This window comes from Carcharodon carcharias, chromosome 18 (genome assembly GCF_017639515.1).
Source record: "Carcharodon carcharias isolate sCarCar2 chromosome 18, sCarCar2.pri, whole genome shotgun sequence".
NCBI lineage: Eukaryota > Metazoa > Chordata > Chondrichthyes > Lamniformes > Lamnidae > Carcharodon > Carcharodon carcharias.
This window is the reverse complement of record NC_054484.1, coordinates 89006990-89032431: the sequence shown is the minus strand read 5'-3', so window position 1 is coordinate 89032431 and position 25442 is coordinate 89006990. Positions and strand designations below refer to the sequence as shown.

Below are 25442 nucleotides of genomic sequence, written 5' to 3'. Positions count from 1 at the left end.
TAATAGGTGCTGATACAGCACCGGCTTGTTAAAGTATGGCGTTGTGTGGTACTGGTGTTCTGTGTTGGGTTCTCATTTATTGCTTGTTAGCAAAGGAGACAGAGCCATTGGCTTAATGAGGCATCAATGCTTTGTATGCATAGCAGAAGGTTTGCTGGATCAAAGCATCCCTGGTGTCCCTGCCTCCATGAAGGTTCCTGTCCTCTGCCTCAAGGTCCTCACCTTGCGCCTCCCCAGGCTCTTCCTCTGAGCCATCACTTGTGTCATCCTCCATGGCCTGTGGAGCTGCCTCGCTTTCCTCAGCCTCCAGTGGGTCCCCCCTTGCCAGAATCAGGTTGTTCTGGGCACAGCATGCAATAACTATGAGGGAGAAACACTCTGGAGGATAATGCAAAGCTCCCACTGACCGCTCCAGGCATCTGAAGCGCATCTTCAGCAGCCCAATGGTCCTCTCCACCACCGCCCTTGTAGAGGCATGACTCCTGTTGTATCTCTCTTTGGCCTCAGTTCTTGGGTGATGGAGTGGGGCCATCAGCCACCTCTTCAAGGGATAGCCCTTGTCACCCAGGAGCCATCCATCCACTCATGGAGGAGCCATGAACAGCTTTGGTACCTGTGACTGCCACAAGATGTAAGCATCGTGTGAGATCTCAGGGTAACGGGCACTAACTTGGAGATTCCATGTGCTTTGGTCACAGACGATTTGAACATTCATTGAGTGGAAGCCCTTTCTGTTTACGAAAGCTCCCGGCTCACCTGCTGACGCCTTGATGGCCACGTGAGTGCATCTAATACACCCTGGACGTGGGGGAACCCAGCCATCGCAGTGAAGCCTCGTGCTCTCTCCGCCTGGCTCACTTCGTCTGTCCAGAAGTGGGTGAACATGCGGTTGTGTCTAAAGATAGCATTAGTAACGAGCTTGACACAACTGTGTGCAGCTGATTGAGAAACGCCACACAGATCTCCCACTGAGCCCTAAGAGGAACCGGAGGTATAGAGGTTGAGGGCCTTCAAAGCCAGTAGCATGGGTGATTTCTGGACATGTCATGTGATAAATTGCTGTCACTGTGTCCCTGGAGATGCGGAGCCTCCTGCAGCACTGGGCCTCGGACATCTGGAGGTTAATGGAGCGCTGCCTGAACACCCTAGATACTGGGTAGTGGCATCTTCGGCATGCCCTCCTGCCTTGGCCTCTCTGCTGGCCCTGCACCAAATGAGCCCGTGCCTCTCCTCTTAAAGGTCTGTCCCGTGCCCATCTGGTCTCCTCTCCCTCCTGCCCCTCTCTCCCTCTTCAGAGGAGGTTCCACCAGCAGAAAACACTATCCCCATTAGACGGGATGCAGAGCAGCAGTGCCTTGTAAGTGAAGGAACACTGTGCTGCAATACTCAGGGGAAGCTTCCAGGGAAGATGAGGACATGAGATGCTGAAAGGCTTAACAATCAAACGAGATGCCAAGAAACTCTGGGACAACTCTCGACTCACACAGCAAAGGACTGGCAATGACAGAGAAAGTGCTGCTGCTCTGGGGACCTTTTATCCTGCCCGTGTTTGAGGAAATGATAAAAACGTGAAATCCGCCCACCTGGTTTTGCCTGTGCGAAGAGCTTAAAATCGCACGGGCAGCGTAAAATCACGGTCAATAGGCTTTTTAATGGCCTTAATTGGCTCTATAATTGTCAGCGAGTGCTGTTCCGACTCCCTCGTGTGCCCGCTAACCTCGAGATTGCACATGTGTGTGTGTGTTGACAACGGAAAGCACGCCCGACATCCTTTCCTGCTATTTTACGTGCGTTCGGGTCAGATGCGCACCTAACCTTGGAACGCAAAATTCTGGCTTTGGGAAATCATTAACAGCAATTCACAGGGCCTGCAGTCATAACCTTGGTCCATCAAGAGGGAAAATTTTGGTATAACACTGCAACCTTTGGTTCCTAACAAGAGGGTCGCTCCAGAAACGGATCCATGCAAACCAAAGCTGCAGTGCTGCAATAATTGCAAAGCAGAAAAAGTCTAAAAAACACCACACTAATATTGGAACCAATTCTGGGACAGAAGTGGCCTGCAAAGGATAGATGGGCTTGACCTAGACAGGGTTCAGACTAGAGTTCTTACTGGGACAGTAATTAGTCCTGTGAGGAGACAGAGCTGAAAGAAGAGGAAGGGGTAAACAAAGAAGCAGAAATGAAACTAAAGGATTAAGCAAGGTATAAGGTGTAAGCAAGATAAAAAGAAAAAAAAACAGAAGCAGCTTTGACAGTTTATATGCAAATACATGAAGTGTTGCACATAAAATTGGTTAGCAAATTGCTATGAGGAGTGTGATATAATTGATTAAGGGCATGATTTCAAAAGGATAGATCACTGAACAGGAAGGACTTTACCTGTTGCTTTACTTTCCTTATAAAGGTTGTCTTTGCTTTTCTGGTCAATCTGTATCAGGCTCTTCCTTAACATGTCAATCTTCAACTGGTGATACTTTTCAGACAAAGATGTTACCCGGTATGTTGATACCTTATGATCACTTTCAAAGCAATGCACAACGATGGAGTCAAATTCCACTGCATTTCGAAACCTGTGGACATATCAACAGCTAACTTGGCACTTTGTTTAAATGATGTATCTAACTGTGTTTTACTAAATATCTAACTTTTAAATGTGCAACTTAACTTCCTTTGCCATGTTTTTGTCACATTTTTGGTCTTGATTTCCTTAAGAACTCTGCCTTTTTTGGACTGTGTGAAGGCAGTCTGACAAGTAAACTGAGAGAGAGGGTAGGGTCGCAGTTGTTTGCCTGCTGATTGGTCTGCTGGAGAGGGAAAGCCATGGTCAAATGTGTGCTAAGATTTTCTTGGTATTCAGTGTACAGAGGTTGCATATTCCCACAGGTAAGAAGCTGTTGTATTCAAGGATTTTTTGTAAGACTTGCTGAAAATTTAAAGGGGTCTCTGCAAAGTGAAATATTTCCCTCTGGGAGTTGCATTGTTTCTGTGCTTTTGAGGAAATTCATGGAAGGAGGAAAAAATAGAACCCAGGAAAGTGCAGTGTCTCACACACACAAGTCTGCATATGATCCAAGCCACAGGGCTCTGACTTGGATTTTTCCACAGGCAGCATATGAAATGGTAACGCTGCAAGTGGCAGAAATATGCCAGCTGTTGGAATCTAACTCAACTTCTTTCTACTGAGGATACTGCATTGTCCGAGGGTGTTAAGGTGACAAAGTCTTCAACTGGTGTTACTGGGCAGGAGTAGGGGGATAGTGTCCATCTACCAGAATTCACCAAAACAAATGATCTCATTGCTGTTTGTGGAACCACTGCTGTGTGTAAATTGGCTGCTAAGTTGACCATTATAACAATGTTATATTTGAAATGGAATTCACTGACTGTGAATACTCTGGGACATTGAGATGCAAAGAGTAGTAGATAAATGCAAGTCCATTCTTTTTCATACTCCAATGCTGTTATGAATATATTACCAAATTTTGTAAAATATGGCTGCTTTATACAGTTACTGCAACACTTGAGAACAGGAGTAGGCCATTTCGTCCCTCCACCATGTTCCAACATTCAATAAGAATTTTTTTCATTCGCTCACAGCATGTGGGTGCCACTGGCTAGGCCAGCATTTATTGCCCATCCCTCATTGCCCTTGAGAAGGTGGTGGTGAGCCACCTTCTTGAACAGCTGCAGGCACACCCACAGTGCTGTTAGGGATGGAGTTTCAAGATTTTGACCCAGCAACAGCAAAAGAACGGTGATATAGTTCCAAGTCAGGATAGCGTGTGGCTTGGAGAGGAACTTGAAGGTGGTGGTGTTCCCATGCATCTGTTGCCCTTGTCCTTTGGAGTTGTAGAAGTCAGGGGTTTGGGAGGTGCTGTCGAAGGAGCCTTGGCAAATTGCTGAATCTTGTAGATTGTACACACTGCTGCCACTGTCCGTCAGCAGTGGGGAAAGTGAATGTTTAAGGTGGTGGATGGGTTGCAAATCAAATGGGCTGTTTTATTCCAGATGATTTTGAACTACCTGAGTGTTGTTGGAGCTGCACTCATCCATGCAAGTGGAGAATATTCCATCACACTCATGACTTGTGCCTTGTGGATGGTGGACAGGCTTTAGGGAGCCAGGACGTGAGTAACTCCCTGCAGAATTCCCAGCCAATGACCTGCTCTTGTAGCCACAGTATTTATATGGCTGGTCCAGGTTATTTTCTGGTCAATGGTAACCTCCTATAGTGGAAGTTTCAGTGATGGTAATGCCATTGAGTGTCAAGGAGAAATGGTTAGATTCTCTCCCATTGGAGATGGTCATTGCCTGGCGCGAATGTTATCAGCCCAAGCCTGAATATTGTCCAGGTCTTGCTGCATTTAGGTACCACTGCTTCAGTTTCTGAGGTGTTGTGAATGGTGCTGAATATTGAGCAATATGTCACCTAACTCCAGATGCTGTCTTTGCCACATAATCCTTAATATCTTTACTTAACAGAAATACATCAATCTCAGATTTAAAGTTAACAATTAACCCAGCATCACCTGCCACTCACAGAATAAAGTTCCAAACTTCTAACACCATTTGTGTGTGGAAGTATTTCCATACTCCACTCCTGAAAGGTCTGGCTTTGGAGAGCTTTGAACAGTTGCCACTGCATGAGCTGTTATGAAATTTTGGGGACGAACAGCAAGAGAGTTATGTGGCTATAATTAGAGATGCCGTTTGGAGAAGCTGTCTTGAAGTTAATGGATCATTTCAAATAACATAAACCACCATTATCAACAACATTATAAACAACATTGTAAACCATCATCTCAGACATCAAAAAAACTTCCATTTTAAGGGGAAACAAATGGTCTTTTTGATGAAAAGAATATGGTATTGGAAGCTCAGCTTGTGGTCAAACTGGATGCCAAGGTTGCGAACAGTCTGTTTTAGCCGGAAATGGGGATAGAATTGGTGCTGAGGGTATGGAGTTTGTTGCAGGGCCAAAGACAATGGCTGGCATTCCACTCAGAACATGTCCTCAGCAGTAATCCCTGGGACATTGCACTCAATAAATCTCCCAGCACTGATCTCTGAGACACTCCACTAGTACAGCCCCCTAACTCCGATCCCCAGAACACTCTACTTTGTACATTATCCTCAACGTCAGTCCCTGAGACATTCCATACAGTACATTTCCCAGCACTGATCTCTGGGACACTCCACTCCATACTGCTCCCTAACACAAATACCTGGATTTCCCACTTAGCATATCTCACCCAGCACCAATCTATGGGACACTCCACTTCATGACATCTCTCAGCATCTATTCCTGGGAGTTTATCTTCACAGCACTGATTCATGCGACACTCCATTTAGTACAACTGCCCAGTACTGAGCTCTGCGACACTGCACTCAGTAAATCTCCCCAGCAATAATCCCTGGAATGCGTCACTCAGGGCATCTCCATTGCACAGGTCCATGGGCACAAGACTCAGCACATCTCTGGCAGCCCACAGCCGATTTAGTACATCCTGAAGCACCTATCCCTGGGATGCTTCAGTCGGTCTATCTCCCAACAAGGATCTCTGGAATACTCCACTTAGTACATCTCCCAACACCAAGCTCTGGGACACTCCAGTTAGTAAATCTCCAGGCACTGATCCCAGGGACTATCCTCTTAATTCATCTCGCATCACTGATCCCCGAACGGTGCACTCAGTACACCTCCCCCAGCACAGGTCTCTCAGACACTGTAATCAGTGTATCTCCTGAGCATCCAAACCTGGGGCACACCATTAAGTAAAACTCTCCAGCAGCAATCCCTGGGATGCTCCATTTGATACATCTTCCCATCCCCAATCCCTGGGACCCCAATCTCCCAGATCCCACATCCCTCAGCATCGATCCCTGGGACACTGCACTCAGTACATCTCCCAGCACCGATCCCTGGGACACTGCACTCAGAACATCTTTAAACTAGAAAGTGAGGGGGAGGGAAGGGTAAAACTCCAAGAAGTATGACTAATGGGAAACAAAGCAGCAGGTTAGCATGTGGGGGGTTGGATTCAACTTCATGGAAAATTATGAAAAAGCTGAAAAAGGAGAGCCCAGGAGAGGTTATTAAAGTCTCCAGAACACAACATAGGACAGAGTGTTTGGAAAGGGCTAGGAATCTAACTTCAAGCACACCAGATAAAGGGACGACAATGAGAAGGGGATGGGAAATACAGGACTGAAGGTGTTGTATCTGAATGCACACAGTATATGAAATAAGGTAAATGAGCTTGTGGCACAGATTGAAATTGGCAGGTATGATATGGTGGGCATTACGGAGACATGGCTGCAAGGGGATCAGGACTGGGAGCTAAATATCCAAGGATATACATCCTATCGAAAAGATAGGCAGGTTGGCAGAGGGGTTGGGGTTGCTTTGTTAGTAAGAAATGAAATTAAATCGATAGCAAGAAACGACGTAGGTTCAGATGATGTAGAATCTGTGTGGGTAGAGTTGAGGAACCGCAAAGGTAAAAAAACCATAATGGGAGTTACGTACAGGCCTCCAAATAGTAGTCAGGATATGGGGCACAAGATACACCAGGAGATAGAAAAGGCGTGTAAGGAAGGCAAGGTTACAGTGATCATGGGGGATTTCAATATGCAGGGAGACTGGGAAAATTAGGTTGGTAGTGGATCCCAAGAAAAGGAATTTGTGGAATGTCTATGAGATGGCTTTTTGGAGCAGCTTGTGGTGGAGCCCAATAGGGAACAGGCAATTCTAGATTTAGTGATGTGTAATGAGGCAGATTTGATAAGGGAGCTTAAGGTGAAGGAACCCTTAGGAGGAAGTGACCATAATATGATAGAATTTGCCCTGCAATTTGAGAGGAAAAAGCTGGAATCAGATGTAACGGTATTACATTTGAATAAAGGTAACTACAGAGGCATGAGGGAGGAACTGGCCAGAATTGACTGGGAGATGAGCCTAGCAGGAAAGACAGTGGAACAGCAATGGCAGGGGTTTCTGGGAGTAATCTGGGAGACACAGCAAAAATTCATCCCTAGGAAGAAGAAGCATACTAAAGGGAGGACGAGGCAACCATGGCTGACAAGGGTAGTCAGGGACAGCATAAAAGCTAAAGAGAAAGCATACATTGCGGCGAAGAGCAGTGGGAAACCAGGGGATTGGGAAGCCTACAAAGACCAACAGAGGACAACTAAAAAAGAAATAAGGAGGGAGAGGACTAAATATGAGGGTAAACTAGCCAGCAATATAAAAGAAGATTGCAAGAGGTTTTTTTAGATATATAAAGGGTAAGAGAGAGGCAAAAGTGGACATTGGGCCACTGGAAAATAACTCTGGAGAAGTAATAATGGGGAACAAAGAAATGGCGGAGGAACTGAATAGGTACTTTGCGTCTGTCTTCACGGAGGAAGACACAAGTAACATCCCCAAAATTCAAGAGAGTCGGGGGGCAGACGTGAATATGGTGGCCATTACCAAGGAGAAGGTGCTAGGAAAACTGAAAGGTCTGAAGGTGGATAAATCACCTGGACCAGATGGATTACACCCCAGAGTTCTAAAGGAGATAGCTGAAGAGATAGTGGAGGAGTTAGTGGAGATCTTTCAGGAATCAATGGAATCAGGGAGGGTCCCAGAGGACTGGAAGATCGCTAACTGTAGCCCCCCTGTTTAAGAAGGGAGTGAGGCAAAAGATGGGAAAATACAGGCCGATTAGCCTGACCTCAGTCGTTGGTAAGATTTTAGAGTCCATTATTAAGGATGAGATTTCAGAATACTTGGAAGTGCATGGTAAAATCGGGCAAAGTCAGCATGGTTTCATCAAGGGGAGGTCATGCCTGACAAATCTGTTAGAATTCTTTGAGGAGGTAACGAGCAGGTTAGACAAAGGAAAGCCAATGGATGTTATCTACCTGGACTTCCAGAAGGCCTTTGACAAGGTGCCACACAGGAGGCTGCTCAGTAAGATAAGAGCCCTTGATGTTAGAGGAAAGATACTAGCATGGATAGAAGATTGGCTGTCTGGCAGGAGGCAGAGAGTGGGAATAAGGGGGTCCTTCTCAGGATGGTGGCCAGTGACTAGTGGAGTTCTGCAGGGATCAGTGTTGGGACCACAACTTTTCACTTTATACATTAATGACCTAGATGAAGGAACTGAGGGCATTCTGGCTAAGTTTGCAGATGATACAAAGATAGGTGGAGGGACAGGTAGTATTGAGGAGGTGGGGAGGCTACAGAAGGATTTAGACAAGTTAGGAGAATGGGCAAAGAAGTGGCAGATGGAATACAATGTGGGGAAGTGTGAGGTCATGCACTTTGGTAGGAAGAATAGAGGCATAGACTATTTTCTAAATGGGGAGAGAATTCAGAAATCTGGAGTGCAAAGGGACTTGGGAGTCCTGGTCCAGGATTTTCTTAAGGTTAACTTGCAGGTTGAGTCAGTAGTTAGGAAGGCAAATGCAATGTTGGCATTTATTTCGAGAGGACTAAAATATAAAAGCAGGGATGTGCTGCAGAGGCTTTATAAGGCTCTGGTCAGATCACATTTAGAATATAGTGAGCAATTTTGGGCCCCATACCTCAGGAAGGATGTGCTGGCCCTGGAGATGGTCCAGAGGAGGTTCACGAGAATGATCCCAGGAATGAAAGGCTTAACATATGAGGAACGTTTGAGGACTCTGGGTCTATACTCGATGGAGTTTAGAAGGATGAGGGGGGATCTGATTGAAACTTACAGAATACTGAAAGGCCTGGATAGATTGGATGTGGGGAAGATGTTTCCATTAGTAGGAATGACTAGGACCCAAGGGCACAGCCTCAGAGTAAAGGGAAGACCTTTTAGAACAGAGATGAGGAGAAACCTCTTTAGCCAGAGAGTGGTGAATCTATGGAATTCATTGCCACAGAAGGCTGTGGAGGCCAGGTATATTGAGTGTGTTTAAGATCGAGATAGATAGGTTCTTGATTGGTAAGAGGATCAAACGTTACGAGGAGAAAGCAGGAGAATGGGGTTGAGAAACTTATCAGCTATGATTGAATGGCGGAGAAGACTCGATTGGCCTAATTTCTGCTCTTATGTCTTATGGTCTTATCTCAGTATATCTCCCAGCACCACTCCCTGGGACACTGCACTCAGTGCATCTCCCAACACTAATCCCTGGGTCACTGCACTCAGTACATCTCCCAGCACAGATCTCTCAGACATTGCACTCAGCGCATCTCCTGAGCACCCATCTCTGGGTATACACCATTCAGAACAACTCTCCAGCAGCAATCCCTAGAATGCTCCATTTGGTACATCTTCCCATCCCCAATCCTTGACTAGCCATTCAGTACATCTCTCAGCACTGATCCCTGGGACACTACGCTTGGATAGCACCCAGAGCTGATTGCTGGCCAGCTCACTCAGTATATCACTGCAGCCACAGATCCCTGAGACAATTCACTATTGAAACTCACTACCAATGATCTCTAGGCTACTCCAAAGAGAACATCTCCCAAGTACTGATCCCTGGGAAAATCCACCAATTAGATCTCCCTAATATGGATTGACACTCTTCCCCAGGGCACTCCATTCACTACGTTTTGTTATGCTGCTTCCAGAGTGCTCTCTCTAGACTGTTCTCTCTGGACTGTTCTCTCAGAGTCTATTACCATGTGACTCTATACATCATACCATGGGCGATGCTATTCCTCAGTTCCACGCTAACTCTTGCTCTGCTGAGCACCTTTACATTACAATTGCATGCAGGCACATACAACATCATACAACATCCCCCTTTCTTCTCCAAAGAAAACTTTCCTCCCTCCCAAATGAGTATTACAATACAATCTTTGCTTGCTATCCCTTCTTTCCCACCTCAAATCTCTGGCCTCTAAATTCAGATGGTCTTGAGGCTTAACAGTTCTTCCATATCTTGGTCTCTTATATCTGAGGAATGGCAGTAGTAATCTGTGTTTCCACTACTTGGCTATCTCCATTTGATTTGCTTTTTGACCTCTTTCAAGTAGTGTTTTTCTTTAATAACAACTCATCTGCTTTTCTCAGACACTGAGTTTGTTCCATTCCTTCCAAGGGAAACGTGCACTCCATTCATTCCTAGGGTGGGCTCAAATCTTCCTTTTCCATGGTGTTTGCCATGTTCTTGCTGGATATAGAAGTTTCGCAAATGGAACCTTCATTTCCACTTGTTTCACAATTTCAGCCAAACTTTTGTTTTCTGTTTTATTTTCAAATTGTTTTGCAAATTCATGAATCTTTTCATTCAGCTCAAAGGTTCTCAGTACGTTTGAGATATCCAGTGCTTTTCTTCTTCTAGTTCCTTGCACTTCAGTGTCAGATTTACATTTTCCAATCTTATTTCTGTCTTTTCTTTCTCTGTCAGCAGCAGCAAAAGTGTCATTGTGCTTCATCTTGTTTTCACTGTTGGCCAGGTCTGTCTCCAGCAAAGTCTTAACTTGTTCAGTTCTGTAATCCTGCTACTCATGGCTTCGTTATCCGCTTGGATTTTCCTTTCAATGCCTCTTCTTTTCCATTCAACTGCTTCTTCAGCTCTTCAGTTTGCTTCTTGCAGCTTTCAGCTTCCTCCTGGAATATTGAACATTGCTGAGTCTGCTCTGCGAATTGGTTCTTCAAGTTTGTTCAGAGTGACTGAGGGATTCTTGTAACATGTGAAGGTCTTTCGATGTTCACTTGCATCATCTTGAGTTTTCCTATAATTCAGCAAAGTCTCCTTGAGTTTCTTCCATTGTTCATCAACTCCACTGCTAAAGACAGTCTTCATTTCTTCATGTTGCTGAATGGTTATGCATTCCTTTTGCATTTGATCTTGAGGACAATCAACTGTTTATTTTCTTGTTTCGTTGCTACTGGTAGTTCCAATGCAACTTTTCCTAAAGTAATATTCAACATCTTTTTTAGCTCCTCATGTTTTTCCATGGCTATCTATTGGTTCTTCAATGAGTCTTTCAGAGTTGCAACTTCTTTGCATGCCTTTTCTGCCTACTGTTTTGCCTGGTTGAGTTTTCCCAACTCCTGCTTTGATTTGCCAACTGTGGAATTGAGGATCGTTATTTCCTTATGGTTGCTTTGTGTCATCCCTGAGGTCTGTCTTCAGATCTCAAACAGCTTCGTTCATTGAAGGCTTCAGTTTATTGTCCATTTTCAAAGGTATATACTCAGCTTGAATCTTGCACTTCAAATCTTCCGGCTCAGCTCTGATGCAAACATTTTCCTGTAGCACAGCACCATTGACATGTTGCATGTTTTGCTTCTTTTGAGTTACCTCAGATAGCTTACATTCATGCAGATTCATCTCCTTACTCCATACTGCCTAATGCCTCCCTCGCTCTATGGTCTTTTGGCTTCCTCTCTCTGGAGTTTTCTGCTGCCCTCACTCTGGAGTCTTTTGTTGCCCTTGTTCTGCAGCCTTTTGTTGCCCTCCCTCTGGAGTCTCTTGTTGCCCTCGCTCTGGGGTCTTTTGTTGTTGCCCTCAGCACTCTATTGGGACCTGCACTCCTCTAGGGTCTCTTGTTGTCCTTGGCATTTTATTGGGGGTGTGTAAACCTTCTTCTAGCGTTTGGGCTCTTCATAATGTAGACTTTAATATATCTGTCAAAGCTTTTTAATATTTCACCAAATATTGTCAAGTATTGATCTATATGTTGGCTGTGGAGTGCTTCACCAGCAAATGAACCATACATGAATAAAAACTTATCAATTTGTACTCCTTCTGATTCCTTATTTAATCTTGCATTTCTCCTGTACAGTAAAAATGGTCTTCTCCAAAACTTCCACTCTTGGGATGGCTTAGCTCTTTCCATAGCAGAAATGTGTCTGGCTCTTCTAATTTACTGTCCATGGCTGTTTTTGTTTCTTTGTAGTTACAGCTTTAAATTGTGTTACAGCTTTAAGACTGTCAGTGCAGTAATGTTTTTTTTTCCACTTGGGCTGTCTCCGCAACAGGTGGTTTCTCTACCTGGGATTTTTCCTGTGCTTTTTGGGATCCCTGCGATTGTGAGCCTTGTTTTAAAATTGTTTTTTAAACTTCGAAACAGCAGCAGCTCTTTTCTAGGTGCTTATTTCTATTTTTCCTTTTTACCTCTCGAGGTATTTTTGTTCTCTGTGAATGTTCCGCACTTTGGGAGTTTTGGCAGGCTTGTGGTCCAATCAGGGCCCTGTTTTTTTTTTACTTAAAGATACAGTGTTTTTATCTTAAACTCTGCAGGTTTTTTTAAACTTTTAACTGTGCTCAGCAGGTTTTTCACTTTGCTCTGCTGTTTTTCCTCTGCTCTACCTGCCTTTTATTTTTACATCTTTTAAAACTTGCAGCTGTGTTCCAGATTCTCTATAGATATTTGAAACCCTGGGACTGTGACCTATGCAACAATGTAAGTACAACATCTTCTTCTAATATTTGCTCACTGTCTCAAGGACTCCAGTATTCTTCACACTGTGTCACTCAGGTTCTTGCAATTTTTGTTCACCTGTCTTAGTGATCTGACCAGTTTGTTTTTTACCCTCCATCACTCAGGGTCTTGCAATTTGTTGTAGTTTGCTCATCCGTCTTGTGTCGTAAACAGTTTTTTTTGCTCTGTGTCACTCAGGGGTCTTCCAATTGGACTTCCACTCACTCTGGTGCATTTCTCAGCCTCTAAGTCTGTAGCAAAGCTTCTGCAATTGTTTCTTTAAGTTTTCTTCTCAGGTGCACGTCTCTCTAGTTTAGTATCAGCTGCTTTTAGTTTCTCATACCTTGGGATACTGTTCTGGGTTCATCATTTAAAATGCTGCCACCTTTCATATCACTGCTGATGTGATATCTTTTAGGACCTACCACAGCTGCCAGCCATGTTGTAAAATGGTGTCGAGTTGCTGTGGATGATTGATGAGAAGGTCTTGAGACTTGCAAATTTAAACATGAATCCTTTATTGGTAGTCTTTAACTATTTACAGATCCCAAGTTACCATCCTGTATAGTGTTGCTCACCATGCAGGCTAGGTTGCTTCCAGAGTGCCCTCTCTGGACTTTTCTCTCTGGATTGTTCTCACAGAGTCTATTACCATGTGACTCTAGACATCATACTGTGGATGGTGCTATTCTCCAGTCCCGCATTAATCCTTGCTCTGTCTAACACCTTTACATTACAATGGCACGCAGGCACATACATTATATAACGAAGCCCTCTCAACTATGTACTGCAGGGATAACACGGAGTGAACTAAGGAGCAAAACCTTTGCTTGAGGATCTCGATGGCTTGCTCTATGGAGTTGGAGGAAGTTCCATGCTTTCATTGAAGATTCTCTGATCTCGCTTGGTAGAATGGTATAAGTGAATCATTAACCATGTGTGAAGGGCTGGGGTGAGGAGGTGTGGTTGGGGGTGGGGGGAGTGCGGGGTGTTGGCGCGGTGGGCGGCCCCTGCTTCTGAACAGCCATAAGATCCGAAAACAGCTTGTATTGTGATATGACACGGAAAGAGCTTCCTGGATGCTGCCAGAAGAGTCGGCATTCACCAAGGTGAATTTCCTTATGTGGTCGCACACTAACTGCAAGTCAGAGAACAGTAGCACTCCTAGCCAAGTTGTTCCAATATAGCTACAACACTGGCATCGACCCAGAAATGTGGAAAATCCTGTATCCAAAGAGCAGGACAAATTCAACCCGGCCAATTACTGCCCCGCCAGTCTATTTATCAGTAAAGTGATGGAAGGGGTCATCAACAGTGTTATTAAGCGGTACTTGCTTAGAAATAACCTGCTCACTGACACTCAGTTTGGGTTCCGCCAGGATCACTCAGCTCCTGAACTCATTATTGCCTTGATTCAAACATGGACAAAAGGGTTGAACTCCCGAGGTGAGGTAAGAGTGACTGCCCTTGACATCAAGACAGCATTTTACTAGGTGTAGCATCAAGGAGCCCTAGCAAAACTTGTTTAATGGGAATCAAGGGAAAGCTATCCGCTGGCTGGAGTCATACCTAATACAAAAGAAGATGGTTGTAGTTGTTGAAGGTCAATTATCTCAATGCGGTACATCACTGCAGGAGTTCCTCAGAGTAGTTAGTGCCCTAGGCCCAACCATCTTCAGCTGCTTCATAAATGACCTTCCTTCCATCATAAGGTCAGAAGTGGAGACGTTCACCGATGATTGCACAATGTTCAGTGCTATTCGCAACTCCTCAGATACTGAAGCAGTCCATGTTAAATGCAGCAATACCTGGACAATATCCAGGCTTGAGCTGAGAAGTGGCAAGTAACATTCGTGCCACACAAGTGCCAGGCAACAACCATCTCCAACAAAAGAGAATCTAACCATCTTGACATTTAATGGCATCACCATCGCTGAATCCCCCACTATCAACATCCTGGGGCGATCATTGACCAGAAACTAAACTGGACTAGTCATATAAATACTGTGGCTACAAGAGCAGGTCAGAGGCTAGGAATCCTATGGTGAGTAACTCATCTCCTAGCTCCCCAAAGCCTGTCCACAATCTACAAGGCAAAAGTCAGCAGTATGATGGAATATTCTTCACTTGCCTGGATAAGTGCAGCTCCAATAATATTCAAGAAGTTTGACACCATCCCAGCACAAAGCAGACCATTTGATTTGCACCCCATCCGCAAATATTCATACCCTCCACCACCAACACACAGTGGCAGCAGTGTATACCATCTACAAGATGCACGGCAGGGGCTCACCAAGGCTCCATTGACAGCACTTTCCAAACCCATGACAGCTACCATCTAGAAGGACGAGGGCAGCAGATAGATGGGAACACCACCACCTGGAAGTTCCCCTCCAAGGTACTCACCATCCTGACTTGGAACTATATCGCCGTTCTTTCACTCTCACTGGGTTAAAATCCTGGAACTCCCTCCCAGTCATCACTGTGGGTATACCTACACCACATGGTCTACAGCGGTTCAAGAAGGCGGCTCACCATCAACCTTCTGAAGGGTAATTCAGGATGAGCAATAAATGCTAGCCTTGCCAGTGATGTCCACATCTCATGAATGTGCATGCAGTCGAAGGTGCCCTGCAACTTTGGGAAGCCTGTTATTCTGGTGATCCCATGTGCACTTTCATCCTGGTGTTCTCTTCTCAGGGAGAAGAGGATAAAATCCCCTTTCCTCTCTGATACTCCATGTATGACTAACATCAGTATGTTGTTGACGGCACCTGCTCCCACCTGGAAGAATCCAGTGGTGTAGAATATAAAGGTGACGGTGACGTTCACTGCCAATTGGAGGGCCATTCTCGGCCTGGTTTGAGGCTCAAGGGCTGCAAAAAGCGGGTAGTAGAACTCCATGATGCCCTCCTTTGTGAATCATATCATTCTCAGGCACTACTCCTGGCTCACTGCTATACATGACTGGGGCTCCCAGATGGTTAGGGCCTTCTGTGGAGAGCTTTCCTTCTCCTTCCTTGTAGACTTTCCCCTCTCTCCCTCCTCATCATGTTGCAGAGCAAGTAGTACTGCAATTGCTGTCCTATATCTATGCAAGGAATATTAATTCCTCCCATCCTGTGGTCAGCAAAAAGCTTCAAAATTGCTCCAGCAACTCACAACATTGCTTCCTAAAACTTCTGTCTCAGTAAAAATCAGCTGCAACTTCTTGAGTGGCCCTTTATATAGCCTCAGGACAGGGCCCAGATTGTTTCATAAAGTTTGCTCTTTCAGGAGTAAATAACAAAGATGTTTCCTGTACTTGCCTTGATCAAATTTGGTATTCTGTGTCAGCACGTTCGGGTCACTGACATCATGATATGCTACATTCATTGGCATTCCTGCAGGCAGGGGACACGCCTCCATGCACCACTCCACTTCATTGACTCAGGCAGGCCACACACAGAATAGCCAGTGACACATACCAGGCACAATGAAAATACGAATAGCTCTTCATCGTGCTACTTGAAGTTCTCTCATGATTCCATTGATAATTCAAACATGTTGACATATTGATTGATAAATGATATTGTTATGAACACTGATACCCACATTCCAACACTTTACCTGGCTTGGAGCTTTTGAAGGCCAATGTGATACTTTTCCTGTTCCCATGCCAATTCTTTACAAACTAACTCAATCCGAGTAGCAATCTGCCTCTCAACCTCACTTCGAATCTGACGATCCAGTTCAAAATCCTAAGACAAGTAAGCATGGTGAATGACAACATCAAATACAATGGAATCAGGATAAATTGGGAATGTGAGCTGATCACTAGCAAATTTTATGTGGACAAATGCAAAGTAATGAGGCTAAGAAAGGGATATAAACTAAATTGCTCTAGGCTACAGGACGCAATACAGAAGCAGTAGCAGAGGTTGAGCGATGGTCTTTGCTCAGTACTTCTGTCTCAAAGTCTGTAGTCTGTGGGTTCAAGCCGAGGCTGATGTTTTAGTACATTAATGATGGCATGCTGTTTTCAATGACATGCCTGACTGTTCTGGTGGCTGTGACAGATACCATAGGATTTTGGATGAAGTACAGCAAGTTTTACTGGTGCCCCTGTCAACAGGCTTTCCTCAGTCAATAACAGACAAACAGGTCAAGCATTTCATTTTATCATTTGCATCTGGGTTGCAGGCAATTTTGAAGCAGCTTCATGTGCTTCAACGCCTGTTGGACCTGAATCACTGCTATTGGGACACCTACTTGAATTGCCACAGTCTCAATGCAACCCCCTGAATGGAATTCCATTCTAAAGCTGCAATAGAATTGTTTACCAGCATTGCCCTTATTCGCTCCGATCTCTCCTGAAAATGTGATAACTAGGAACACTAACTTTCCACTACTGTTCAATTTTAGTCCCAATTACATATTCCTGTGATCTACTTCCTGCTGCAATATTTTCATCCTGAAGGTGAGAGTCTGAATTCTTTCTGGTTTCAAACATTGAGGATCTAGGCACAAGCCCTAATGATTGCAAATGAAGCTGACTCTGAGCAATTTCAAGGCAAGGAGGGCAACCCTCAACTCCCAATCAGTTCATAAATGATTGCACTGGCAATGAATGCGGACCAGAAGTACGCAGCAAGGCCAAAACTGGATCTGTCGCTTCCTAAGATTATCAGTATGCCCCCAGAGGGTGAATGTAATTTGGCCATGGTCAGTACCTGTTAATTCCCTTCATGGGGCCCAGATAATTGGCACTCTTTTCCAAACTGATCCGATGTGCAAACTTCCAACACACAGCATTAATGTTACAATTAGTTGACCCCACTTTACCAACCCCTCCACTCCACCCACTGATCCCCACTGCTGGCCTCTCAGTGAAGTCAGCCTTGTTATATACAATGTAGTTAATACAATAAACATTACTATTAAAAACAATCGCTCTTTTGAGCTGGTCATTTATTGGTCAACTAAAGGTTAAATGATAAACTATTAAAACCTACCTCTTTCTTGAGCTGGACATGCTCAAGGAGTTCCGCATTTTTTATTTGAAGTTCTCTAAACTCGTCTCGTAGCTCATGTAGCTCCAGTCTTTTCTTGGCCTTCTTTTCCTCTGCCAGTTTCATTATCAGGTCCATCTCTGCTTTCTTTTTAGCATTTTCAAGGCTAAATATAATGTAAAAATAAAAAGATGTGATAAAATTCAGTAGCTATTCATAACAAAACATTCATAATAAACAGATTAAGATAAATAAAAACAGAAAAGGCTGAAAATACTCAGCAGATCAGGTGGCGTCCGTGGAGAGATACAGACTTAACGTTTCACATCAATGATGACCCTTCATCCTAAAAGAGATGATGACTGATGAAAATCTGCTGACAATAGGTACTGACTGGGCAGTGCTGTACCAGTAGTGTTAGCTCTAACACTCACCCTGCCAAGTCCACATATCCAGTCACAGTGATATCACAACAACATAGTGAATCAGCGAGCTAAGACCAGGCACCTGCCACACTGACAGTTGTCAGACAAAATTTGAAAAAGGCATTCCCATACAGTGATTTATGATGCCTGGGCTAATCTGCATGAATTCCTGGAGCTCGAATTGGTCTTTTGGGTACAGTTCAAGATAGAGTAAGGTGGAACAGGAAGAATGTCCCCTTGAAAAAAATTATTTCATCCATTTGCACATTCTGTTCCTATAGGGAATGCAGCAGGGCCACAGTACTCTAATAGCATCGAAGGATTAAGGTGGAAATATCTATAGCTCCTTTTATGATCTCAAGACGCTGCAAAAAGATTTACAATTACTGAAATACTTTTAAAGCATAGTCACTATTGTAATGTAGGGAAATGTGGCAACCAATTTGCACACAGCAAGGTCTCACAAATATTGTCAATTTGATAACATTGGTTGATGGATAAATATTGGCTGTAACACAATGGACAACCTCTCTGCTTTTTCTTTGAATATGGCCAAGGGATCTTTCAAATCCCCACAAGAGGGCAGGTGGGGCCTTGGTCTATCATCTCATCCAAAAGATGGTTTAGATTTTTTAATGCAATTGGACCAAACACATGGCAAATGGAATTTAATGCTAATACTTCTAACATTTTACACCAGCCTTGAAGAAACGCTGGACATTAAGCAACGCACTCAGTAATGGGAATAAGGGAAGTAGGGCAGCATCTATGAAGGGAGGAAAGTCGGGCTAATGTTTTACCTGAACCACAAAGAGAAGAGCAAAACATTAAGGTGAGAAGTCTGAGAGGGCAAGTGGCAATGAATTAAAGAATAAAAAAGTAAGCAAAACACTGCAGCTGCTGGCTACCCAAAATAAAAACAACAAATGCTGGAAACACTCCACTGGTCAGTGGCACGAGGAGAGATGATTGAGATGAAAGGGATCGATTTTCAAAGGGCCATGTGGTCACGACCTGCTGCAGGCGGGGTTTCAAAATTGTTTTCCAGGAGGTTGTCTCAGGATCCAGACACCTCTGGACAGTTTTGAATTTTCAAAGAGTTGGAGGAGAACCTATTCACTGCCTATTAACGACCCTTTAATGAGCTTGTTAGGGAGCCTCTGCGGTTGACATAGGAATTTTCAATCTTTAATTTGGTGAACACTAATAGTTCATGTTAGGGCATAGCTGTTGGGTTCACCCTGGGGCCATTAGAAATGTTCTCTCAAAAAACAGCATGCTGCAGATGCTGGAAATCTGAAATAAAAGTAGAAAGTGCCGAAACTTTCTCTCCATTGATCTAAAATTTACCTTTCCTGGGCCTCCTTGTGCCAATTCCAGTTCTCTACCATCATCTAGCCTGCTTGGCCCCATTCATCATGTTGTACATTGCTGGCCCTGTAGGGAGCTGCCTGCTTTCTTTGGCAAGGCAGCTTCCAACATGGCAGACACCTGCTTTTGCCACAGGTGCCAGGCAGGCAGCTCCCGTTCTGGAGGTGCTCAGCATCTCTAATTCCAAGTCTTGTACAGACAAATAAATAGTAAAATGGTGGTGAAAGGAGGAGTAGGGCCAATTATGGACCAAAAAGAGAATTTACGCGTAGAGGCAGAAGGCATACCTGAGGTATTAAATGAATACTTTGCATCTGTCTTCATCAAGGAAGATGATGTTACCCAAGTCATGGCAAAAGAAGAGGTAAACAAGAATGGTTTAAAATTGACAAAGAAGAGGTTTTGGATAGGTTGGCTGTACTTAAAGTGGATAAGGCACCAGGACTGGATGAGATGCATCCAAAGATACTGAGGCAATTGAATGGAAATTATGAAGGTATTGGCCATAATTCTCCGGTCTTCCTTAGACTCAGGGGTGATGCTAGTAGACTGGAGAATTGCATAACCAGTCACATGGATAAACGCAGGTTAATTAACGGGCAGCAGCATGGATTTCTTAAGGAAAAATTATGTTTAACTAGCTTGCTAGAGTTTTGAAGAGGTAACAGAGAAGGTTGATGAGGGCAATATTGTTGATATGGTGTACATGGACTTCCAAAAGGCATATGATAAAGTGCCACACAATGGATTTGTAAGCAAAGTTATAACTCATGGAATAAAAGGAGCAGTATCAACATGGATACAGAATTGGCTGAGTGGCAGGAAACAAAGAATTGTGGTTAATAGATGTTTTTTGGGCTGGAGGAATGTTGGTATTAGAGTTCCCCGGGGTCAAGGTTGGGACCCTTGCTTTTACTAATATATATTAATGACCTACACCTTGGTGTACAGGGCACAATTTCAAAATTTGTGGATGATACAAAACTTGGAAGCATTGTGAACTGTGAGGAGGCTAGTGTAGAATTTCAAAAGGACATAGACAAGTTGATGGAATGGGTGGGTGGATGGCAGATGAAGCTCAATGCAGAGAAATGTGAAGTGATTAATTTTGGTAGGAACAGCATGGAGAGAGAGTATAAAATAAAGGGTGCAACTCTAATGGGTGTGCAAGAGCAAAGGGACCTGGTGAATATGGGCATAGGTCATTAAAGGTAGTAGCACAGATTGAGAGAACATTTAATAAAGTATACAGTATCCTCAGCATTACTAATAGGGGCATAAGTACAAGAACAAGGAGGTTACAATATGTTGAACTTATATAAGTTACTAGTTTGGCCTCAGCTGGAGTACTGTGTCCAGTTGTGGGCGCTGTGCTTTTGGAGAGCGTGCAGAAAAGATTCATGAGAATGGTGCCAGGGATGAGGAACTTTGGTTATGAAGATAGATTGGAGAAGTTAGGACTGTTTTCCTTGGAGAAGGCTGAGAGAAGATTTGATAGAGGTGTTCAAAATCATGAGGGGTCTGGACAGAGTAATTAGCTAGAAAGGATTGAGAACGAGAGACACACATTTAAAGTAATTGGCAAAAGAAGCAAAAGCAATTTGAGAAAAAAACTGTTTCATACAGTGAGTGGTTAAGGTCTGGAATGCACTGCCTGAGAGTCTGCTGGAGGCAGTTCAGTCAAAGAATTCAAAAAGGAATTAGACTGTTATCTGAGAAGGAAGAATGTGCAAGGTTATCGGGAGAAGGCATGAGAATGAAACTAAGTGAATTGCTCATTTAGAGAGCTAGTGCAGACACAATGTGACAAATGGCCTTCAACTGTGCTGTAACAATTCTGTAATTCTATGAATTGGGTACCAAGCTCATCTCATACAAACATACGAATTAGAAGCAGGAGTTGGCCATTCAGCCCCTCGAGCCTGCTCTGCCATTTCGTAAGATAATAAATGATGTGATTGTGGACTTAACTCTCCTCCTATACCCCTTCTACCCCTTGTCAATCAAGAATTTATCTAACTCAGTCTTAAAAATATTCAGTGACTCTGCCTCCACTGCTCTCTGGGAAGAGAATTCCACAGACTAGCAACACTCTGAGAGAAAAAAATTCTCAACTTTAAATAGGAGATCCCTTATTTTAAAGCTGTGTTCCCTAGTTCTAATCTTTCTCACAATGGGAAACACCCTCTCAGCACCCACCTTATCAAATCCCCTGTGGATCTTATATGTTTCAATAAGATCACCTTAAATACTTTTAAACTTCAATGGATACATGCTAACTTGTACAGCATTTCTTTATAAGAGGAAATCCCAGGAATTAGTTGAGTGAATCTTCTCTGAACTGCTTCTAATGCAATTAAATCCGTCTTAAGCAAAGAGATCAAAACTGTGCACAGTACTTCAGATTTGTTCTCACCAACATCCTCCATAACTACAGCAAAACTTCCTTACTTTTATATTCCATTCCCCTTGTAATAAGCAACAACATTCCATAAGACCATAAGACATAGGATTCCATTTTCAAATTCTATTTGCCTTCCTAATCACTTGCTGTAGCTAGATGCTAGCTTTTTCTGATTCATGCACCAGGATATCCAAATCCCTCTGCACCACTGAGTTCAGCAATCTTTCTCCATTTAAATAATTTGCTGCTTTTCTATTCTTCCTGCCAAAGTGGACAAGTTCATATTTACCCACATTATACTCCATCAGCCAATTTTTTGTCCACTCACTTAACCTATCTTTGCAGACTCCTTATGTCCTCTTCACAACTTACTCTCCTACCTGTCTTTGTGTCATCAGCAAATTTAGCTACCATACATTTGGTCCCTTTCTCCAGGTCATTGATATAGATTGTAAAGGGTTGAGGCCTCAACACTGATCCTTGTGGCACTCCATTAGTAACAGCTTGCTAACCCGAAAATGAGCCATTTATCCGTACTCTCTTCCTGTTAGCTAACCAATCCTTTATCCATGAGGCAATGGTGTAGTGGTATTGTCACTGGACTAGTAATCCAGAAACCCAGGGTATTGCTCTGGGGACACGGCAAAAATTTGGATTTACAAGACTAATGTTGACCATGAAACCATTGTTGATTGTTATAAAAGCCCATCTGGTTCACTAATGTCCTTTAGGGAAGGAAACCTGTCATCCCCACCTGGTCTGTCTTATACGTGACAAGACCCACAGCAATGTGGTTGACTCTTAAATACCCTCTGAAATGATAATGATACAGATAATGTCCCAGACACCACCATCACCATCCTTGGGTATGTCCGGTCCCACTGGGATGTTCTCACCCAGGATTGACCCAGCAGAGGTGGGGGCACAGTCGTATGGAGTCAGGAGGGAGTTGCCCTGGGAGTGCTCAACATTAACTCCCCATGAAGTCTCATGGCATGAGGTCAAACATGGGCAAGAAAACCTCCTGCTGATGGACCTCTCTCAGCTGATGAATCAGTGCATGAATCATGTTGAACATCACTTGGAGGAAGCACCGAAGGTTGCAAGGGAACAGAACGTACTCTGGGTGGGGCATTTCAAAGTCCATCACCAAGAGTGTCTCAGTCGCATCACTACAGACCAAGCTGGCCGAGTCCTAAAGGACATAGCTGCTAGACTGGGTCTGTGGCAGCTGGTGAAGGAACCAACAAGAGGGACAAACATACTTGACCTCATCCTCACCAACCTGCCTGCCACCGATGCATCTGTCCATGGCAATATTGGTAGGAGTGACCACTGCACAGTCATTGTGGAGACCAAGTCTAGCCTTCACATTGAGGGTACCCTCCACCTTGTTGTGTGGCACTACCACCATGCTAAATGGGATAGATTTCAAACAGATCCAGCAACTCTAGACTGGGCATCCATGTGGCGCTGTGGGCCATCAGCAGCAACAGAATTGTACTCAAACACAATCTGCAACCTCATGACCCAGCATATCCCCCATTCTACCATTACCACCAAGCCAGGGGATGCCCTGGTTCAATGGAGAGTGCAGGAGGGCATGCCAGGAGCAGCACCAGGCATACCTAAAAATGAGGTGTCAACCTGGTGAAGCTATAACACAGGACGAATTGCATGCCAACTGCAAGTGTTAGACAGAGCTAAGCAATCCCACAATCAACGGATCAGATCTAAGCTCTGCAGTCCTGCCACATCCAGTTGCGAATGGTGGTGGACAATTAAACAACTCACTGCAGGAGGAGGCTCCACAAATATCCCCATCCTCAATGATGGAGGAGCCCAGCACAGCAGTGCAAAAGATAAGGCTGAAGCGTTCGTAACAATCTTCAGCCAGAAGTGCCGAGTGGATGATCCATCTCGGCATCCTCCAGAAGTCCCCAGCAACACAGATGCCAGTCTTCAGCCAATTTAATTCACTCCACATGATATCAAGAAACAGCTGAATGTACTGGATACTGCAAAGGCTATGGGCCCTGACAATATCCCAGTAATAGTACTGAAGGCTTGTGCTCCAGAACCTGCCACATCCCTAGCCAAGCTGTTCCAGTACAGCTACACACTGGCATCTACCCAGCTATCTGGAAAATTGCCCAGGTATGTCCCGTACAGAAAAAGCAGGACAAATCGAACCTGGCTAATTACTGCCCCATCAGTCTACTCTGGATCATCAGTAAAGTAATGGAAGGGGTCATCAACTGTGCTATCAAGAGGCACTTGCTTAGCGATAACCTGCTCACCGACACCCAGTTTGGGTTCCGCCAGGGCCACTCAGCTCCTGACCTCATTACAGCCTTGATTCAAACATGGACAAAAGAGCTGAACTCCCGAGGTGAGGTGAGAGTGACGGCCCTTGACATCAAGGCACTATTTGATTGAGTATGGCATCAAGGAGCCCGAGCAAAAGTCGAGTCAATGGGAATCAGGGGGAAATCACTCTGCTAGTTGGAGTAATGGCTAGCGCAAAGGAAGATGGTTGTGGCTGTTGAAGGTCAATCATCTCAGCTCGGGGACATCACTGCAAGAGTTCCTCAGGGTGGTGTCCTCGGCCCAACCATCTTCAGCTGCTTCATCAGTGACCTTCCTTCCATCATAAGATCAGAAGTGGGGATGTTTGCTGATGATTGCATGATGTTCAGCACCATTCGCGGCTCCTCAGATACTGAAGCAGTCAATGTCCAAATGTAGCAAGACCTGGACAATATCCAGGCTTGGGCTGACAAGTGGCAAGTGACATTCGCACCACACAAATTTCAGGCAATGACATCTCCAACAAGAGGGAATCCAACCATCGCCCCTTGATGTTCAATGGCATTACCATCACTGAATCCCCCACTATCAACATTCTGGGGGTTATCTTTGATCAGAAACTGAATTGGATCAGCCATATAAATACTGTGGCTACAAGAGCAGGTCAGAGGCTAGGAATCGCGCGACGAGTAACTCCCCTCCGGTGTCCCCAAAGCCTGTCCATTAGCTACAAGGCACAAGTCAGGAGTGTAATGGAATTCTGTCCACTTGCCTGGATGAGTGCAGCTCCCACAACACTCAAGAAGCTGAACACTGGCCAGGACAAAGCAGCTCGCTTGATTCACATCCACAAACATTCAGTCCCACCACTGCTGATGCACAGTAGCAGCAGTGTGTACAATCTACAAGATGCACTGCAGGATTTAGACAGCACCTTCCAAACCCAGGACCATTATAATCTAGAAGGATAAGGGCAGCAGATAGATGGAACACCACCATCTAGAGGTTCCCGTCCAAGTAACTCACCATCCTGACTTGGAAATGTATTGCCGTTTCTTACTGTCACTGGGTCAAAATCCTAGAACTCCCGCCCTAACAGCACTGTGGGTGTATCTACACCATATGGACTGCAGCGGTTCAAGAAGGCAGCTCACCACCACCTTCTCAAGGGCAATTAGGGATGGGCAATAAATGCTGGCCCAGCCAGCAAAGCCCAGATCCAGTAAAGAATAAACAAAATGTTACCCCAACACCATGAGCTCTTGGCCACTTAGGCCATTTGAATTTAAAAATCGGGTTGCGAAAGCAATGTAGTTCGGGCACGGGATTGGGATCCAGTACCCATCCATGATGAGTTCCCGACCCTGCTTTGAAAATCTGACCCAACTCTACCTCCCTCTCTCCACAGATGTTGCTTGACCTGCTGCGCTTTCCCAGCATTGTCAGATTTTCTTTCAATTGCCAGCAGCTGCAGTGTTTTGTTTTTTGGAAATGGCCTTGAGTAGCAGCGTATGACCGAATCATGGACCTTACAG

The 25442-nt window shown here is 44.4% G+C and overlaps 1 protein-coding gene across 1 annotated transcript in view; it reads right to left on the bottom strand.

Annotated features, from left to right (window-relative positions):
- Window positions 1-25442, bottom strand: part of LOC121290732 (cilia- and flagella-associated protein 44) — a 375801-nt gene that overhangs the window by 52974 nt on the left and 297385 nt on the right. The window contains exons 20-22 of the mRNA XM_041211577.1: window positions 17401-17563; window positions 16016-16146; window positions 2383-2573 (exon numbers count right to left, since the gene is read on the bottom strand). Coding sequence (XP_041067511.1) covers window positions 2383-2573; window positions 16016-16146; window positions 17401-17563 — 485 coding nt within the window. The remainder of the gene's footprint in view (window positions 1-2382; window positions 2574-16015; window positions 16147-17400; window positions 17564-25442) is intronic.